The sequence below is a fragment of the Drosophila miranda genome (assembly GCF_003369915.1).
Source record: "Drosophila miranda strain MSH22 chromosome Y unlocalized genomic scaffold, D.miranda_PacBio2.1 Contig_Y2_pilon, whole genome shotgun sequence".
Taxonomy (NCBI): Eukaryota; Metazoa; Arthropoda; class Insecta; order Diptera; family Drosophilidae; genus Drosophila; species Drosophila miranda.
Genome location: NW_022881614.1, coordinates 1,682,165 through 1,701,317, shown reverse-complemented (window position 1 = coordinate 1,701,317; position 19,153 = coordinate 1,682,165). Strand labels below are relative to the sequence as shown.

The 19,153-nt window shown below is 50.3% G+C and overlaps 2 protein-coding genes across 7 annotated transcripts in view; both read left to right on the top strand.

Moving 5' to 3' along the window:
* The window catches only part of LOC117192975 (kinesin-like protein unc-104), a 67,403-nt gene that overhangs the window by 35,432 nt on the left and 12,818 nt on the right, over positions 1–19,153 (top strand). For 3 of the 6 annotated variants that reach the window (XM_033397698.1, XM_033397701.1, XM_033397703.1), the window contains exons 2-8: positions 9,001–9,152; positions 9,212–9,294; positions 9,353–9,592; positions 9,662–9,846; positions 9,913–10,168; positions 10,330–10,493; positions 10,557–10,696. In XM_033397698.1, coding sequence (XP_033253589.1) covers positions 9,053–9,152; positions 9,212–9,294; positions 9,353–9,592; positions 9,662–9,846; positions 9,913–10,168; positions 10,330–10,493; positions 10,557–10,696 — 1,168 coding nt within the window. In that variant the 5' untranslated portion in view covers positions 9,001–9,052. Of the gene's footprint in view, positions 1–5,274; positions 5,478–6,906; positions 7,160–9,000; positions 9,153–9,211; positions 9,295–9,352; positions 9,593–9,661; positions 9,847–9,912; positions 10,169–10,266; positions 10,270–10,329; positions 10,494–10,556; positions 10,697–19,153 lie in introns of those variants that run through there. The other 3 variants (XM_033397697.1, XM_033397700.1, XM_033397699.1) reach the window with 3 other exon arrangements.
* Positions 5,484–5,952, top strand: LOC117192984. The gene has a single exon (XM_033397712.1). It carries the CDS (start codon positions 5,708–5,710, stop codon positions 5,924–5,926), a length of 219 nt encoding a protein of 72 aa, XP_033253603.1. The 5' UTR covers positions 5,484–5,707; the 3' UTR covers positions 5,927–5,952.

Genomic DNA, 19,153 nt, shown 5'->3' with positions numbered 1-19,153 from the left:
GGTGCGTAACAACTGTAGAAAGTTACACCCTTGAGTCTAGCTCTTACAAAGCCCTCCTTTGACGAATCCACATCGAGCGGCGGGGTCTCGACGCCCCAGATCGCGGCCTTCCTGCACTTACGTTGTGCCCAACCGCTGCCTGGCACCGGTTTGTATGGTTCGCATACGATGACCACGTCCGGTTTCCTCTCCCTGGCGTCTTGGCTCAGTAGTGCCTGTGCCGCCTCGCAGTGGTGAAGGTTCAGCTGCATGCACCTCATCCTATCCTCTTTGCAAGTGCCTGTCTAAAGAGGGGGCACCTGCCGCTTCCTGCGATATGCCTCTAATCTTCCTTCTTTCCCTTGCAGAACATGCACTGGGGGTCCTTGTCGCAGTCTTTTGCAAGGTGGTCCTCCTTCCCGCATCTCCGGCACAGCTTAGAACGATCTACATCGCTCCTACACTGTCTGGCCATGTGGCCGAACTCCATGCAGCAGAAGCATTTGGTGACGCTGACCCTTTCCCTAAGTCTGCCTCTTACCCAGCCGACCTTCAGTCCTCCTATTTTGAGTGCCCTGCGGGCGTCCTCTGTCGGAAGTCGGACAGTTGCAATCTGCGTCTGTCCGTACCCTCTCCTTATTGATATGTCGTCCAGTGCCACGTTTGCCAACTGGACCTGGGACATGAGTGCGTCCCTTATCTCCTCCTCGTCCAAGTCGCTGCATTCAACGATGACTCGCTGTTGGAGGGCGCGGACCTCTGCTGCGTCCCCTAGCGACTCGCCGACCAGACTCTGGAAGGACGAGGTTTCCTCTCCTGATTTGCTGAGCTGGAGCAGGAGTTCCCCCTTTTGGGTGCGGCGGATTCTTGCCACCGCCTCTCCTAACCCTTGTAGCTTCTCGTCTCCTTTTACCTTTCGCAGAATCTCTGCGTAGCTGCTCGGGTCTTTCGCCGCTATGATGATGGCATCCGGGCGTGCCTTCTCCGTCATCACCCTAGAAGGCTTCGGCTTCCTAACTCTCGGCCTTCTTTCAACTTTCCTCCACTCCCTGTTCGGAGGCGCCGTCGGTGTCTCCCCTGTGTCGTTATCTCCTGGAGTTGGAGTTTTCGCATCCACTCCAACCGCGCAGGTTTTCGTCTGGGTGTCCACCCCTTTGCTCCTCTTGTTTTTCGGTGCTTTCCCATTTTCCTGCTTCCTTTTTGCCTCCACCGCTGTCCTAAACAACGGCGAAGTTTGGGAGGACTGGTGGGTACGGATCACCGCCTTTGCCCTATCGTCATGAAGCTGGATGGCCACCAGCTCGTAGAGCGCTCGGATGCTTTCAATGGAGTCCCTCATCGGCTGGTGGACGGAGCGCCTCTTCCCGTCTTCCAGCATCTCCACCAGCTTTGCAATTTCCTGCCCGAGATCGCGTAGCGCCGTGCTGCTCTGCCCCTTCTGGGTCTGCTCCGTTTGGGTCTGCCCTATCTGGGTCTGCTCCATCTGGGTCTGCTCCTTCTGTTGTAGCTCCTTTTTGTTCCGATCTTTTTGAGTCCGCTCCTGGACTGCTACTGCTGCTTCTCCCGCAGGTCTCACCTCCACCGGTGATCTTGCCATCCTTGCACTCCTCGTGAATGCGTTTTCGTCCTCTGTAATTATACCCGATACTCAAAATGAGTATTGGGGTATATTAGATTTGTGGTAAAAGTGGATGTGTGTAACGTCGAGAAGGAATCGTTTCCGACCCCATAAAGTATATATATTCTTGATCAGCATCAATAGCCGAGTCGATTGAGCCCTGTCTGTCTGTCCGTCTGTCCGTCTGTCCGTCCGTCCGTCCGTCCGTCCGTCCCCTTCAGCGCCTAGTGCTCAAAGACTATAAGAGCTAGAGCAACGATGTTTTGGATCCAGACATCTGTGATATGTCACTGCTACAAAAATATTTCAAAACTTTGCCCCGCCCACTTCCGCCCCCACAAAGGACGAAAATCTGTGGCATCCACATTTTTAAAGATACGATAAAACCAGAAATGCAGAATCGGAGAGGATGACTATATGTTCTAGAGTGTAAAATCTCAACCAGATCGTATAATTATTATAGCCAGAATCAAGAAAACAATTTCATTCTTTCTCGCTCTGTCTCTCTCTAACACACAGGTTTCATGGTCGGCTTTGCCAATTGCAAAATATGAGTTAAAGGATCTCAGAACCTATAAGAGCCAGAGCAACCAAATTTGGTATCCACACTCCTGTGATATCTGACCTTGACCGTTTCATGTCCAATTTTCGCCACTCCCCCTTCCGCCCCCGCAAAGGACGAAAATCTGGGGCATCCACAAATCTCAGAGACTATTAAGGCTAGAGTAACCAAATTTGGTATCCGCACTTCTGTTAGATCTCACTATAAAACGTATATCTCAGAATTTCGCCCCACCCCCTTCCGCCCCCACAAAGAACGAATCAATCTGTTGCATCCACAATATTGCACATTCGAGAAAACTAAAAACGCAGAATCATAGATAATGACTATATCTATCAGATTGCTGAATCTGGATCAGATCGGATCATTTTTGTAGCCAAAAGCAAGAAATCAATTTGCAGTGGCCACGCAGCGCCCGACGTCACGCTCAGACTGATTTTCTGTCTCTCTCGCACGCACTCTTTGTCGTGTGGTTCAATATTAGCGGCGACTGCCGCAGGGGAGCCATACTGACTTAGTATCGGGTATAACTGTAGAGTTGCGGTGTACGCAGCAACTCACAACGTTCCCCCTCGTTTTTGGTTGTGATTGTGGTGTTTCCATTCTAATGGGTCCCAACTCCCGGGTCGTTGTTCCTGTTCGCTTGCGCAGTCGCGTTATTAATCCCATGGTTGTCTATGCAAGCAGTGCGGCCATGTTAGGGTTGACTCTTGCCCTCACGGGGTCAAGAGTTCAGAGCCGGATCCGCGCTAGTCGGGAGCGTTGCTCAACCGAGCCTGCACCACCAACTTAATGGCGACGAATCAGGAAGCGTACCTAGGAGAACTGCCAGTTTTTAACGGGACGGGGGCGGCCTCAGCATTAGCCTAGAAGCTATTTCAGCAGGATTTCACTCCGCTTAGTGAAGTTCTAGAATACTGACGCCGTCAGCCCAAAAACGTCTTTCCGTGCCGGTGTTTCCAGTCTTATAATCAAGGCTGTACTGGTCTCGGCCTTGATGCCGTGTTTTGTCGCCTCCTGCGACAGGCAGCGGCTCGCCGTGGTGGTTACTATTATTAGGTTCCACTACCTTTAGTACGACTGCCTCCTAGAACGTCCCATATCACCAATAGTACAGTGTCCAAAAACTTAATTTTGGCACTGTGTAGCCACCTTAATACAGTGGCGGCCTCTGGTGGGGGAACATAATCTATGCTATATGTAGGTGTAGCAGATGTAGGAGTAGATAATCCTAGATCAGCATGAGCACGCCCTCTGCCGGTGGCTCATTGGTTCCGCTGCAGTGCACTGGTCGGCAGCTGATATATCGATCAGCTGGCCTGACGAGTAACACTTGCAGTGAAGAACAAGAGCAAGACGGCCGGGCCAAAGAGTGAAAAGTTACAATTAAAACAACAAAGAATATCGAGTGCTGAAAGAGCAGGGAGAACAAGAAAGGAGGGCAAACTCACCACCCCCCCCTTGGCCAGGTGGACCAGGGGGGGACGCATTTCGCCTTCCTGCCGTCTGGAATTGGACATGCGGCCTCGCCTGCCTTGCAAATCTCCTCGGTATGTACCGGCCACTCGTGTGGGTCTGTCAATTCACCGGTTTCGCTTTTTTTCCTGCAGACACTTGGCTAAATAGCCTTCCGCGCGGGAGCACCAGGAAAACGCGACCGCACTTTCTCACTTCACCATGACTGCACGGGTGTAAACAGAGATCTGTAACCCATTAATACGACAGCAAAACACAAGTCGAGAAAACACTTAACAAATGCGGTCCTAAAATAAAACTAATGTAAGCATGTACTCAAATAGACACCCTCAGTAAAGTGTATCCTCTGCGTAGGTCTAACGATAATTATAGACTACCAAATTGTACCTCCTACCTCATTGTCAAATCACATATAAGGCTCTGATTTTAAGAACAAAATTTAGTTTGAATTTACAACTCAACTCGCAAATGTCTAGACTTTTCTTTTAAGGTCTTAACACATATTGACCAAATGGACCTAGTAGAGACCTATGCACTCGTAGCAGTAGTCTTTAGACTCATAGATACTATAACTATCTGATAGGATTACCCAGACAGATTACCTGTGTAGACTGGAATCTTTATAGGCCGGTAGTATTTTATCAAGTCATGCTCTTGGTAAGTACAGGAAAATACGAAAAATTGAACAAGGAACCTCTTTGATATTAGGATAAGTTAAAAAAAGGCGAAAAAGTCCGAGGTTATGCGTTTCCACTGGTTTTTGACTTTAAAGCCAAGACTCAATTGAGTTATGACTATAAAAAACTATTAATAAAGAATTCTTATCCTATCGAATTCTCTGACTTTTCCACATTAACAATTCCCTAGAGTTCTTTAACTTGGTAGGGGGCACTCTTTAAATGGACATACTTATTCAAAAGACTTGCACAGGACATACATATAGCCGCCACCAGTATAAGATTGTCCTGGAAATCTCCTTTCCCTCCATAACTCTCCCCTGTCAGCGACAGCGACAGCGTCAGCGTCAGATTTCAATGCCAATGCAATTACCGGCGGGGGTGGAGGTGGAGAAGCACACAAATGAATCTACCAGTAACATAAAAAAGTCAGAGACAGAGCCAGCGCTCGTTCTGTGCTGTTCTGTGCTGTGCGTCAGGCAACCACTCGAGAGGAGAAGACGCCAGGCGGTGGGAAATCAATAGGAAAAGTGGGAAAAGCGAGAAAAGCACCACACATCCACATACACAATTCACAATTCATTTTACGTCATTAGGCAGAAGCCACTCTGCCAGCAGTTTCAGTGGCAAGGGGCAGTGGCAGTAGCAGCAGCGACAGCGGAATGGCTTATAATAAGATCAAACAAACAGTGGCGGCCGGCGGTGTGTGTGACAGTGTTGGGAAGAGGCAGAGTGCGCACCTGCTTTATTCATGAAATTTTTGATGCTAAACGATGACGGGCCGACTGTCTCTTTATAAAATTTATCAAATTATTGGCATACCCATATAGTAAGAGTACGAGTACATCTTGCCCCCAGCTACTGCTCGGGGTCGGGCCTGCTCATGACGCATGCGAGGGCTGGTCGAAGCAGCAGCAGCAGCAGCAGCAGCAGTAGTGGCAGCAGTAAGCTCTCGACCCGACTCGGATTCACTGTGTCGTCTACCCTCAAAGGGTGCAGTTCGTTCTGGTCTCGATTTGATTCGTGTGACTCGTGCGCGTGCCACAGTTCTGGCCTGTCCATCGATTTTGTGCAGAAAATAAAAAGAAAAGGCAGAAAGTTTTTCTTTCCCCAGTGAGATACGCTTCGAAAAATACCCCCAAGAGAAAGCTCAAACCGCAGCCAAGTAAAGAAAATCCACCATCAAATTATCAAACAAAAGAAATATCCAAATAATAACCCAAAGACCCAAACGAAGTGCAAAATTTTCTCTGCTATACAGAAAGCCAGACCCCCCCTCTCTCGTATATATGTATACACATACGAATGTACATATATATACCTAATATATATCCATCGAATATATATACCAATCTATAACTGAGTAAAGAAGGGAAAAATAAGAAAGCTACGCGAATGTGCGCTTTTGGTTACTTATTGTTTTTCGCCCTATTGCTAACAACAATTCTGGTGCTGTCTATCATATTTGCCACGACCTCAAAGCGATCCATGTTGGACAGCTTTATCCTCGTATTTAATTACACACAAGAACAACAACAACAACCACTACAACAAAAACAGCAAGAGGACTATCTGGAACAGACACAAATGTTCCTGAAACAGAAATTCTTTTGAGTTTTTGAATAGTAAATAAGTCTTAGGGCAGACCAAAAAAAAGGGAAAAATCAATTGGTAAATGCTTCAAAAAATATCTTTGCAAAATTTCATCGATTCGAAAATCTCAAGACATTTTTCATAAGTTTAATTTTTTTTATATAATTTTGATTTAGTTTTCTCTTTTTTTTCATCTTAGCCTCGCTTCTGTGTAGAGTCCGTGGGTGGATGGATGGATGGAGAGTGTAGAGATTTGTCCGCTCTATGTCCGCGGCGAAGGCAACAAGAAAATTTATTAATAAAGTTCAAGACGAGCTGAGCGAAGGGATATGCTGTGTGTCCATCAAAAAGTCCCTTGCCTTGACTTGCCCCCCCGGGAAACCATAAAAAAACCACTCCAATAGAAGTTCCGGATTCTTTTTGTCGTTTGCCTTGGCTGTTTCCTTGTCTCGCGAGTGGAACCTTCCATGAGCACGAAACAAGTTCAAGTTGAAGGACCCTTTCGCTTGTGTGGAAATGGATTCAGGGGATAGTTATCATTAAATATCATCTACCAAGTTTTTTCTTTTCCTCTAGCCACGTTTTATATTGTCTATGATTTCCCTCAGTCTGCATATCATGGAAAATATTATACTCAAACATTACACAAATATTTAGCATGTTCATCTCTCTCTCTCTTTGCCTCTATCTCTGCCTAACACTCTCCAATTTCTTGCACTGCTTGAGGCGTCTGCGCAGGGGCTTCTCTGGAGACTTTTTCCTCAATCCTGCTGCAGACTGTTGCATGTTTGCTGTGACAGATCCATCAAAACACACATAAACATAAGTATTTTGCTCAGGTAAACAACAAGAGAGAACCTGAGACAGAGAAAGAGAGAGAGAGAGAGAGAGAGAGAGAGAGAGAGAGAGAGAGAGACTGAGATTTGCGCACTAGAGAACCAACCAATCATTGGAAGTGCCCCCAAAGCTTAGGTCTCAACCAGACTGTCTCCATATTTCAGGACTCGACTGTGCACAAGTATAAAAATTTCATTGTTCGACGAGAAACAACAAATAAAACAGTTGTTAAAAAATACAGTGCGCTACTTTGTGTGAACCAAAAATCATTAATAAAAATATAAAAAATATAAAAACATTCCATTGATAAACATTTACGAGAAATACAAAAGCGAAGCGAATACATTATTGTAATATGTACAACTAAAGGGAGATCTTCCTTCAGTAAACCAGAAACTAATTGGCTGTTGCTTAAAGGTAAATGGAACTAAAGATTCCTATTGAAAATTCCTGATTGTCTTTTCTGTTCTTTGCTTTTTATACCCGATACTCAAAATGAGTATTGGGGTATATTAGATTTGTGGTAAAAGTGGATGTGTGTAACGTCGAGAAGGAATCGTTTCCGACCCCATAAAGTATATATATTCTTGATCAGCACCAATAGCCGAGTCGATTGAGCCCTGTCTGTCTGTCCGTCTGTCCGTCTGTCCGTCCGTCCGTCCGTCCGTCCGTCGTCCGTCCGTCCGTCCGTCCGTCCGTCCGTCCGTCCGTCTGTCCGTCCCCTTCAGCGCCTAGTGCTCAAAGACTATAAGAGCTAGAGCAACGATGTTTTGGATCCAGACTTCTGTGATATGTCACTGCTACAAAAATATTTCAAAACTTCGCCCCGCCCACTTCCGGCCCCACAAAGGACGAAAATCTGTGGCATCCACATTTTTAAAGATACGATAAAACCAAAAACGCACAATCGTAGAGAATGACTATATGTTCTAGAGTGTAAAATCTCAACTAGATCGTGTAATTATTATAGCCAGAATCAAGAAAACAATTTCATTCTTTCTCGCTCTGTCTCTCTCTAACACACAGGTTTCATGGTCGGTTTTGTCAATTGCAAAATATGAGTTCAAGGATCTCAGAACCTATAAGAGTCAGAGCAACCAAATTTGGTATCCACACTCCTGTGATATCGGACCTTGACCGTTTCGTGTCCAAATTTCGCCACACCCCCTTCCGCCCCCGCAAAGGACGAAAATCTGGGGCATCCACAAATCTCAGAGACTATTAAGGCTAGAGTAACCAAATTTGGTATCCGCACTTCTGTTAGATCTCACTATAAAACGTATATCTCAGAATTTCGCCCCACCCCCTTCCGCCCCCACAAAGGACGAAAATCTGTTGCATTCACAATATTGCACATTCGAGAAAACTAAAAACGCAGAATCATAGATAATGACCATATATATCAGATTGCTGAATCTGGATCAGATCAGATCATTTTTATAGCCAAAAGGAACAAATCAATTTGCAGTGGCTAAGCAGCGCCCGACGTCACGCTCAGACTGATTTTCTGTCTCTCTCGCACGCACTCTTTGTCGTGTCGTTCAATATTAGCGGCGTCTGCCGGAGGAGAGCCATACTGACTAAGTATCGGGTATAAATGTAGAGTTGCGGTCTCCGCAGCAACTCACCACATTCCCCCTCGTTTGCTTTTGAGTTTGCTTTTGCCTGTGTGTTTTTTTGTTGCTTGGATGACTCATTCGAGTGGCCGGAGTACATATTGTGGAATGTTCTCCACCCCCTCTTCTTCGAGTGTGTGTGTGTTAGAGAAACTACAAGTCCAAGGGGGTGGTAAAACTATTTACAAGAATTCAAAGTTCAATAAAAGTACGAATAACTTGAAGGAAGGCTGCCATCTCTTGGAATTGAAGAATACGAAAGAAAGATACATATAGAAAGCATAGAAAAGTTTATATAACGGTATCCCGGACTAAAAATTGTATTCTTTATTATGGTTACGGTCTTCCCCTTGTTTTTTTTCCTTGGTGCTTGAAATCCCTTCCACACCCCCAAAGAACTTCTACGCCCACCCAGAAACCCACAATCACACGAGTACCGTCTCTAATTCGAGTTTCCCTGGCGACTTGCCCTGGAAATGACTCATAGCTGAAGCTTCGACCACAGAAAATACTCGTACTACTATCCACTACACATAGTTGAGGCAATTATAAAACGCCAGCACTCCACATACGGGGGGGCTTGGGCCCTCCTGGGACTTGTATGTGGTTTATAATATCGTATTTCGTACTCTTCCACTCCAGTTAACCGCAGAAACCAGGACACGAGACACTCCAGCGAGACACAGAGCCAAAGATGTCGTCGGTTAAGGTGGCGGTGCGAGTGCGCCCCTTCAACTCGCGCGAAATAGGCAGGGAGTCGAAATGCATCATCGAGATGACCGGGGCCACCACGGGTAAGATCCACACAACAGACACACCACCACAGACTCTCATCCTTGTGATTCTTTTGCAGCCATAACCAATCCGAAGGTGCCGCCCAACACTAGTGAGGCGGTGAAGCGCTTCAACTTTGACTACTCCTATTGGTCCCATGATGTAAGTCGATGTCCGGACAGGAGAGCCATATATAATACTCCCTCGTTTCCATTTGCAGCCACGTGATTCGGACTTCTCCACACAAACGATGGTCTACAAGGACATTGGCGAGGAGGTGCTGCAGCACTCCTTCGATGGCTACAACGTGTGCATCTTTGCCTACGGCCAGACCGGTGCCGGCAAGTCCTACACCATGATGGGCAGGCAGGAGGAGCAGCAGGAGGGCATCATTCCCATTATTTGCCAGGATCTCTTCACTCGCATACACGATACCGAAACCGATGAGCTCAAGTATTCAGTAAGTCGAGAATCCATCGAGAAGTGTCCATAGGATAGAATAGCAGTAATACAACAATCGAAATCTTAGGTTGAGGTCTCTTACATGGAGATCTACTGCGAGCGGGTGCGGGATCTGCTGAATCCCAAGAACAAGGGTAATTTGCGGGTGCGCGAGCATCCATTGCTGGGTCCCTATGTCGAGGACCTGTCCAAGCTGGCAGTCACCGACTACCAGGACATACACGACCTCATCGATGAGGGCAACAAGGCACGGTATGTATCTGTGGATGAGTTCTGCTGTGATTTCCCCCTATATCCCCTCTCTTTACCCATCTTTAGAACTGTGGCCGCCACCAACATGAACGAGACGAGCTCTCGCTCCCATGCCGTCTTCACCATCTTCTTTACACAGCGTCGCCACGACACGATGACCGACCTGACCACCGAGAAGGTCTCCAAGATCAGCCTGGTGGATCTGGCCGGCTCCGAGCGAGCCGATTCGACTGGTGCGAAGGGCACCCGCTTGAAGGAGGGAGCCAACATCAACAAATCCCTGACCACCCTGGGAAAAGTCATCTCCGCTCTGGCGGAAGTCGTAAGTTTCTAAGATCTAAGATCTAGTATATATTCCTGACAAAAACGAATGCTTTATTCCTTGCTCTCTCCATTAATCGCTGCCTTGTGGCTTCCCAGTCTGTAAGTCATCCAGATTTGGTAGATCCCAAGCCCCCATTTGACACCTGAATCCCGTTGTAGGCATCCAAGAAGAAACACAACAAGAAGGCCGACTTTATACCCTACCGCGACTCGGCCCTGACTTGGTTGCTGCGCGAGAATCTGGGAGGAAACTCGAAGACGGCCATGATAGCGGCCATCTCACCGGCGGACATAAACTATGACGAAACCTTAAGCACACTGCGGTAAGCAATCCCCATCCCCATATAAGTAGAGCCCCGTGATGATGTCAATAATGAAACCCATAGGTATGCGGATCGGGCCAAGCAGATCGTGTGCAAGGCTGTGGTCAACGAGGATGCCAATGCGAAGCTTATCCGCGAACTTAAGGAGGAGATACAGAAGCTGCGCGATCTCCTGAAGGCCGAAGGCATCGAAGTGCAGGAAGGTAAGCATTCCCAGCAGATCCTTAACTTAGAATACCTTCGACTAGGCCTAAACATAAGCCCCTAACACACACACCCACACAACACACAGACTTTATCATGTAACCCGAAATTACTACATACAATTACATGCAACAAGAATATGTACAAAGAAACGCTATCCAATCCTAAGTTAGCCGTAGTCGTTAAACCCGCAGTGGATCTTACCCACTGTGTCGAGCATGCAGAGTGGTCTATAGGATGATGGCTCCTCGGTCGGCTTGTTCCCCTTGGGTAAGAGGACTAGCCGCTGTCGCTTCCATGGTCTGGGGAAGGTCCCTTCGGACATGCACGCATTGAATAAATCCACGTACATTTGTGGATTGGTCTCAATAGCCGTGCGGAGAACGGCATTTGGGACCCCATCAGGTCCTGGTGCTTTGCCGTTCTTGATCCGTTGTAGAGCTTCGAGGACTTCTGCTCCCGTGGTGGCTTCTATTTCAGGTGGCGGTATTCTATCCATCACCCTCTGGGCTGCCACTTTCTCTGGAAATAGGGTTTCTACTATGTTAACCAGCAGATCTGCACACATTGGCGGCGGGGGACTGAACACTCGCAGTCTCTTCATTACCAGCCTGTATGCGTAGCCCCAAGGGTTCGCATCTGCGTCATCGCAGAGCTTTTCGAAGCATTTGCGCTTGGCATCCTTGATCTGCCTCTTCAAGCAGCGTCTGCTTTCCTTATATTCTCCTTGGAGCCTCTCGAATTCCGGGGAACCTCTCGAACGCTGGTATAGTCGTCTTTTCCGCTGGCACTCCTGCCTGGCGCTATCTATTGCAGCGTTCCACCAATACGTTGGCCTGCGGTTGTTCAGGCTTCTTCTTTTCCTAAGCATGGAGGCATCACATGCTTCCAGCGTATGTATAGCCAGTTGGCTTGCTCTCTCGTCAGCCGTACCGTTGGTCTCGTAGTCCTCAAACATGGCCCGGACCATATCCGGCTCTAGCGTTTCGGTCTTATAACCGATCTGCTTACCAATGAACGGGTTAGGTGTGCCCGTTTCCTGGATTTCACATATGAGGGCTTGGTGGTCACTCCCGGTGTATAAGCCACTAACTTCCCACGTTGTCCTGCGGCTGAGGCTGCTGCTCACGAACGTAAGGTCTATTATAGACCCCGTTCCAGCTCTGCCGAACGTCTGCTGTGTGCCTGTGTTCAGCAGTACGGCATCCAACGTCGCAAAGCATTCTAAGAGCGCCTGTCCCCTTGGGTTCGTTCTCGGGCATCCCCACTCCGTCGCCCAAGCGTTTAAATCGCCGGCTATGAGCGTAGGGTGTTTCTCCCGCGCATCTTCAGCAATCCTTTCCAGTGCCTGCGTCGCCTGCTGTAGGCTGAGGCTCGGGGCAGGTAGCAGCTATATATGTGCACTCCATTTATCCGGGCTCTGGCGAATCCGTCTCCGACGTATGTTTGCAGTAGTTGCTGTGTGGGACTCGCACAGCTCCATATCGCTGCCTTCTTGCTCGAGTCAGCAATCCACTCTCCCGAGTTGCGATTCCGGTATTGCTCGCTTATGACTGCTACATCAATACGGTGCTCCCTTATGGTCTGGTCCAGCAGCTGCTGTGCCATCTCGCAGTGGTTGAGGTTTAGTTGGATGATTTTCATCTATCCTTCATTTGCTGCATCGCCTTTTGGTACTGCGGGCACCGCGAATTTTTCGAGTGCGGACGCGCCAAACAGCTGCTCTGCAAGACACAGACAAATCGCGAAAGATACCTGGACAAAAATACCCGAAATTAGCTCAAGCTCTTGCTGACACCGCGTGCTCACCTGGGAGGATCGAGTCTCACCCCGACTGGCTTCTGATCCGGGCTGCACGTTGCACTTCCACGGTCACCCAAAGGGGGCAGGGGCGCTGGGGCCCACCGTGAGTGCTTTGGACGGCGCTTTTCACTCGTCACTTGGAGATTCCCACCTTTTTTCATCCTTTCTCTCCTTTCGGCCGGTTCTCCCGTTCTTCTTCTTCACTCCAGGCCTCGCAGCTGATCGACTGTGGTACCAGGGCTGTATAGTGCTGGCCACTAACCAGCTGACCGACTGCAGTGCGGTGAAGGGGCACTAGGTGCCAAAGCATCCAGCCCCCGACAGAGCCCGCTGCGGAAGATAACTGCGCCCACAGCAGCTAGCTTCTGTCAGCGACCGCACCTGAGGGAAGGTACTGCCTAACTCCTAGGCGGGATCACTTGCAAACCGCACACACACCTACGCATAAGTTCCATCCCAAATTCACACGCGTGGAGGAATCCCGTGGCCGGGGCGCGGACCCTGGAGGCCCTGAGAGATGTTCCCCCGAATCCTGCTTCGCCGGTGGCACACTTGGCCGACAAAGCAAAATTCGCTACAAGCCAAGGAGCAATGGCTTTCCAAAAAGCCTCAAAGGTGGCCCGAACACCGCCACAAGCAGCTTTAGCACCGCCAATGAAGCAGAGCTCGTTGCACAGCTTTGCCAGTGGGGCCACGCAGGACGGCGGCAAGGGCACTGATACTCTGAAGAGGCCGAGGGACCCCCCTACACCATCGAGTTGCGGGAGAAAAACCCCCCCCAAGCGAAGCAGGAACTGCTTACAGGACATAGACGAGATTGGCGCAATCCTGGACGACCTACTCTACCAGATGAACGAGAAGGGCCAGAGGTCGATCAACATGGCCATCAACAAGATGGTAGCACGCATGAAGGAGTTGCAAGTGGAAGTCAAATCCCATCTGCAGGCGCCAGAGGATAAAAGGGCAGCGCCAGGAGGATGCCAGTGCCATGATCACACTGCAGGCCCAACTGGCCCCCTACCCAGGATGACCAAGCCCAGTGTGACTAAGGCGACGCAAACGGCATCAGGAGCCCACAAGAGCGAGGCAGCACCCCGAACTGAGAAGAAGAGCGCGCGCGGAAGGCCTAGGCAAGGACACCAAGCTGACGCCACTCGACAAGAGGAAACCAAGATGCAGTGCGGCAAGGCGGAAGACACCAACCCTACACAGAAGTGGAGTGAGGTGAGAGGCAGGCGTGCGAAACTCAAGCAGACAGGCCGACCAGACGCAGTGCTGGTCAAATGCACCGAGGAGGCATCATACGCCGACATCCTCAAACTGGTGAAGGCAGCACCAACGCTCCAGAGCCTCAAAAACAAGGTTCAGGGCATCAGGAAGACAGCCTCGGGCGAGCTGCTTCTAAGGATGCAACAATCCTCAGACCCCGCCACCCAGGAGCTGCAGATGGCCATCCAGGCAGCGCTTGGGGACAAGGCAGCCGTGAAGGCCATGCAGGAGACAGTCGCGGTTGAGGTACTCAACATAGACGAGCTCACGACAGGCGACGAGGTATGTGAGGCCATAGCTGCAGCGATCGACGGCGACTTAACACAAGGAGCAGTGCCGTACATGCGGAAAGCATATGGCGCAACGCAGGTAGCTACGCTGAACCTTCAGCCCGCACTCGCAAAGAAGCTCCTGGAGCTCGGAAAAGTTCGAATCGGCTGGGTTGTCTGACGCGTGCGGCAACGGATTGCGCCAACCCGCTGCTTCAAGTGCATGGCCTATGGACACACTGCAGCCAGGTGCAGATCCAAGCGGCCTGTGTCAAGCAATGCATGCTACAAATGTGGTGGGGAGGGGCACAAGCACAACCAGTGCAACAACCCGCCAATGTGCATACTATGCGCTGGCAAGCCAGGAGACGTCCGCTCAGCAGCCCACTCGGCCCTCAGCCGCAACTGCCCTGAGTATAAGAAGGCACTAGCAAAACTGGTTGATGGTTAAGCTCCTGCAGCTCAACCTAAACCACTGCCGAGCTGCTCAGGATCTGTTGGCGCAAACAGTCCTGGAGCAGAAGATCGACATAGCGCTACTCAGCGAGCCGTACGGCAAAAAACACGAAAGAGTCTGGCAGCAAAGCTCAGACGGAGGAACAGCAATCTGGAGCTGTGGCCCACAACCAGGCCAGCTTACCCACAGAGCATCCAGAGTGGGATATGTGAGAGCTAAGCACAGCGGCACTTTTGTCTACAGCTGCTACATAGCACCAAGGTTCACGCAGCAGGAGTATGAGGCGATCATCAGCAACATCGCTAACGACGCACGAGGCAAATCGCCGGTCCTGATAGCGGGCGACTTTAACGCCTGGGCCACGACTTGGGGCAGCGCCAAGAACACACCCCGTGGGACATCGCTCCTGGACGAGTTTGCAAGCCTGAACGTCTGTCTCCTCAACACAGGAACCACACCAACGTTCAGCAAAGCTGGGCGGGAGTCTATTATAGACCTCACCTTTGCAAGCCCAGAGCTCGCACGCCACGCGAAGTGGCAAGTGCTGAGTGCTTACACCCATAGCGACCACTTAGCCGTAATGACGGAAACCTTTGCACCCAGGAACACAACAAGGATACAGCGGGCGCTCCAGGCCGGGTACAAGGAGGAAAGCCTGAGCAGAGCCGCGCTCCTCTCGGCAGCAGAAAACCTAAGCGCCGCCGGGGATGCTGAAGCATCCGCGCTTGCCGTTTACAGGACCGTCAAAGCGGCCTGTGATGCAGCCATGAAAAAAAGAAAGATCGGAGGAAGCAGGCACCGGCCAGTACCGTGGTGGAATGAGCACATTGCCAAGGCCAGGAGGGAGTGCTGCGCAGCTCAGCGTGCCTACCAGCGAGCAAGAGGCTCCGCCCAATTTGGCAGAAATGGCGCGGCATTCAAGGCCAAAAGAAAAGAGCTGAAGCCTGAGGGACACCACCACCATCATCACTGCCAGAGAAGTACTGGCAGGGTTCCGCAAGCAGAGGAGCACCACTGACGCCATCGAGATGGTGACAAACCTTGCCAGGGAAGCCATGGCAGGAACGCGATGGGCTGGAGGCGACAAAAAGTACTGCCTAGTATGTACACTAGACGTACGAAACGCCTTCAACTCTGCCAGCTGGAAGAGCATCCTAGAGGCCCTGACCAGGAGGGGTATATCTGAGCAAATCACACGGACTCTGCGAAGCTATTTCACGGACCGCGTCCTGATCTACGACACGGAAGAAGGAGCAGAACATCACCAAATCACCGGAGGCGTCCCACAGGGCTCGGTCCTAGGGCCGATACTGTGGAACGTGATGTATGACGATATCCTGCGGCTTACATTACCGGAATAGTGCACCCTGGTGGGCTTCGCCGACGACATAGCACTGGTGATAGTGTCGAAACACGTAAGAGACGTAGAGGAGAAAACCAACGTAGCAGTCGGCATGATAGTGGCCTGGCTCGCAGCCAACGGGCTAGCATTGGCGGAGAAGAAGACGGAGGCTGTGCTAATGAGCAGCAGAAAAAAGGTCGAGCAGGCATGCGTGAGAGTCGGTAGCACGATCATCAGGACCAATCCTGCGCTAAAGTACCTAGGGGTAATGATGGACCAGAGGCTGAACTTCAAGGCCCACCTGGAATACGCCAGCGCAAAAGCGACTGCAGCAACGGCGGCCATAAGCAGGATGATGGCCAATACAGGGGGACCACGGCAGCGTAGCAGGCAGCTCATCGCTGGGGTGGTCACCTCCATAATCTTATATGGATCAGCAGTGTGGGCACCAGCAATGATGGGTTCCACATACAGCAGAGACTGCAGAAGCGCATATCGACGCTGTGCCCTGAGGGTTACATGCTGCTTCCGGACGGTGTCTGAAGACGCCGCACTTATTGTGGCAGGCATGGTCCCACTGGATCTCCTGGCAGCTGAGCGGCAGAGCGGAGTGGAGGTATCCAGCGAGCGGCGAGAGCGCACTATAGCCCAGTGGCAACGGCGCTGGGACCAAGCGGCAAAAGGGAGGTGGACCAGACGTCTCCTTCCCCAGCTTAGCCAATGGCTGCGAAGAAGGCACGGCCAAATGGACCATTATTTGGGCCAACTGCTGACGGGGCATGGCTGCTTCAAGCAGTACCTGCATCGCTTTAGGCATGCTGACGACCCGTATTGCAGCTGCTGCGGGCCTGGAGTCGACGAGGATGCAGAGCACGTCTTCTTTGTATGCCCCCGCTTCTCGCAAGAACGAACGAGGCTAGGGGAGACGCTTGCAGAAGTGAGTGTGGACACCTTCACCGACCAGATGCTAGCCGATGAGCAATCTTGGAACGCGGTCGCCTACATGGCAGCAAGCGTGATCAAGGAGCTGCGCAGGCTGGAGCGAATCCGGACAAACTAAGCCAGAAGGATGACCCCACAGCCCGCACCGCGAAGTAATGCCTAGCGGCAGTCCCGCGGAAGCGGACCCACAACACCCCCCCACCCCCCAACACCCCCTTCCCAGCCATAATTGTTATTTTATAAATATAAATTGTTTTCCCAATAAAAACGAGGGGGAACGTTGTGAGTTGCTGCGGACACCGCAACTCTACAGTTATACCCGATACTAAGTCAGTATGGCTCTCCTCCGGCAGACGCAACTAATATTAAACGACACGACAAGGAGTGCGTGCGAGAGAGACAGAAAATCAGTCTGAGCGTGACGTCGGGTGCTGCGTAGCCAGTGCAAATTGATTTGTTCCTTTTGGCTATAAAAATGATCTGATCTGATCCAGATTCAGCAATCTGATATATATGATCATTATCTATGATTCTGCGTTTTTAGTTTTCTCGAATGTGCAATATTGTGGATGCAACAGATTTTCGTTCTTTGTGGGGGCGGAAGGGGGTGGGGCGAAATTCTGAGATATACGTTTTATAGTGAGATCTAACAAGAGTGCGGATACCAAATTTGGTTACTCTAGCCTTAATAGTCTCTGAGATTTGTGGATGCCCCAGATTTTCGTCCTTTGCGGGGGCGGAAGGGGGTGTGGCGAAATTTGGACACGAAACGGTCAAGGTCCGATATCACAGGAGTGTGGATACCAAATTTGGTTGCTCTGGCTCTTATAGGTTCTGAGATCCTTGAACTCATATTTTGCAATTGGCAAAACCGACCATGAAACCTGTGTGTTAGAGAGAGACAGAGCGAGAAAGAATGAAATTGTTTTCTTGATTCTGGCTATAATAATTATACGATCTGGTTGAGATTTTACACTCTAGAACATGTCATCCTCTACGATTCTGCATTTTTGGTTTTATCGTATCTTTAAAAATGTGGATGCCACAGATTTTCGTTCTTTGTGGGGGCGGAAGTGGGCGGGGCAAAATTTTGAAATATTTTTGTAGCAGTGACATATCACAGATGTCTGGATCCAAAACATCGTTGCTCTAGCTCTTATAGTCTTTGAGCACTAGGCGCTGAAGGGGACGGACAGACGGACGGACGGACAGACGGACAGACAGACATGGCTCAATCGACTCGGCTATTGATGCTGATCAAGAATATATATACTTTATGGGGTCGGAAACGATTCCTTCTGGACGTTACACACATCCACTTTTACCACAAATCTAATATACCCCAATACTCATTTTGAGTATCGGGTATAAAAAAAAAAAAAAAAAAAAACACACACACACACACGAATAATGGGGTTTGCCGATGACGTCGCCATCGTAGTGGTAGCCAAGGACCTTGCAGCAGTTGAAGCAGCTGCAAACGGGGCAATCCGTGCTGTGGAGACGTGGCTCGCCATAGCGGGATTACAGCTGGCGGCTCACAAGACCGAGGCTGTTCTGATTAGCAGCAGGAAAAAGGTGGAGACGGCCCGAGTGTCGGTCGGCGGACACGACATTACATCGCAAAGGGCGCTTAAATACCTAGGAGTTATGCTGGACACTAGGCTCTCATTTAGAGAGCACTTGGAGTACGCCAACACAAAGGCCGCACAGACTTGCCGAGCACTCTCGCGAATCCTGCTCAACACCAGGGGGCCAAAGCAAGCAAGGAGGAAGCTGATCACCAGCGTCGTCTCCTCTCAGCTCCTGTATGCTGCCGCAGTGTGGTCCAAAGCGACGAAGGTGCCGAGCTATATGCGAGGAGTCGAAGCAACGCACCGCTTATGTGCCATCAGGATCTCCTGCGCGTTTAGAACCATATCCGACGACGCAGCACTGGTCATCGCGGGATTAATCCCAATAGCAGAGCAAGCGAGGGAAAGGGCCGAGGTGTACGAGCTATCTCGCAGGGACACCCACAATCCTCCCACCGGAGTCGAGAGAGAATCACCCAGGCACGAGACCGTCAGGAGGTGGCAGATGAAGTGGGATTCCTCGACTAAAGTACGCTGGACCCAACGACTTATTCGGGATATCAAGCTGTGGTTGGAAAGGAAGCACGGACAGGTGGACTTCCACCCCACTCAGATGCTGAGCGGTCACGGATGCTTCAGATCGTACCTGAAGCGGGGACGCAGGGACACCGACAATCCTCCCACCGGAGTCGACAGAGAATCACCCAGGCACGAGACCGTCAGGAGGTGGCAGATGAAGTGGGATTCCTCGACTAAAGGACGCTGGACCCAACGACTTATTCCGGATATCAAGCTGTGGT

Coding starts and splice junctions, on each gene's coding strand:
- LOC117192984 (XM_033397712.1), top strand. CDS start 5,708: ATGTGCGCTTTTGGTTACTTATTGTTTTTCGCCCTATTGCTAACAACA.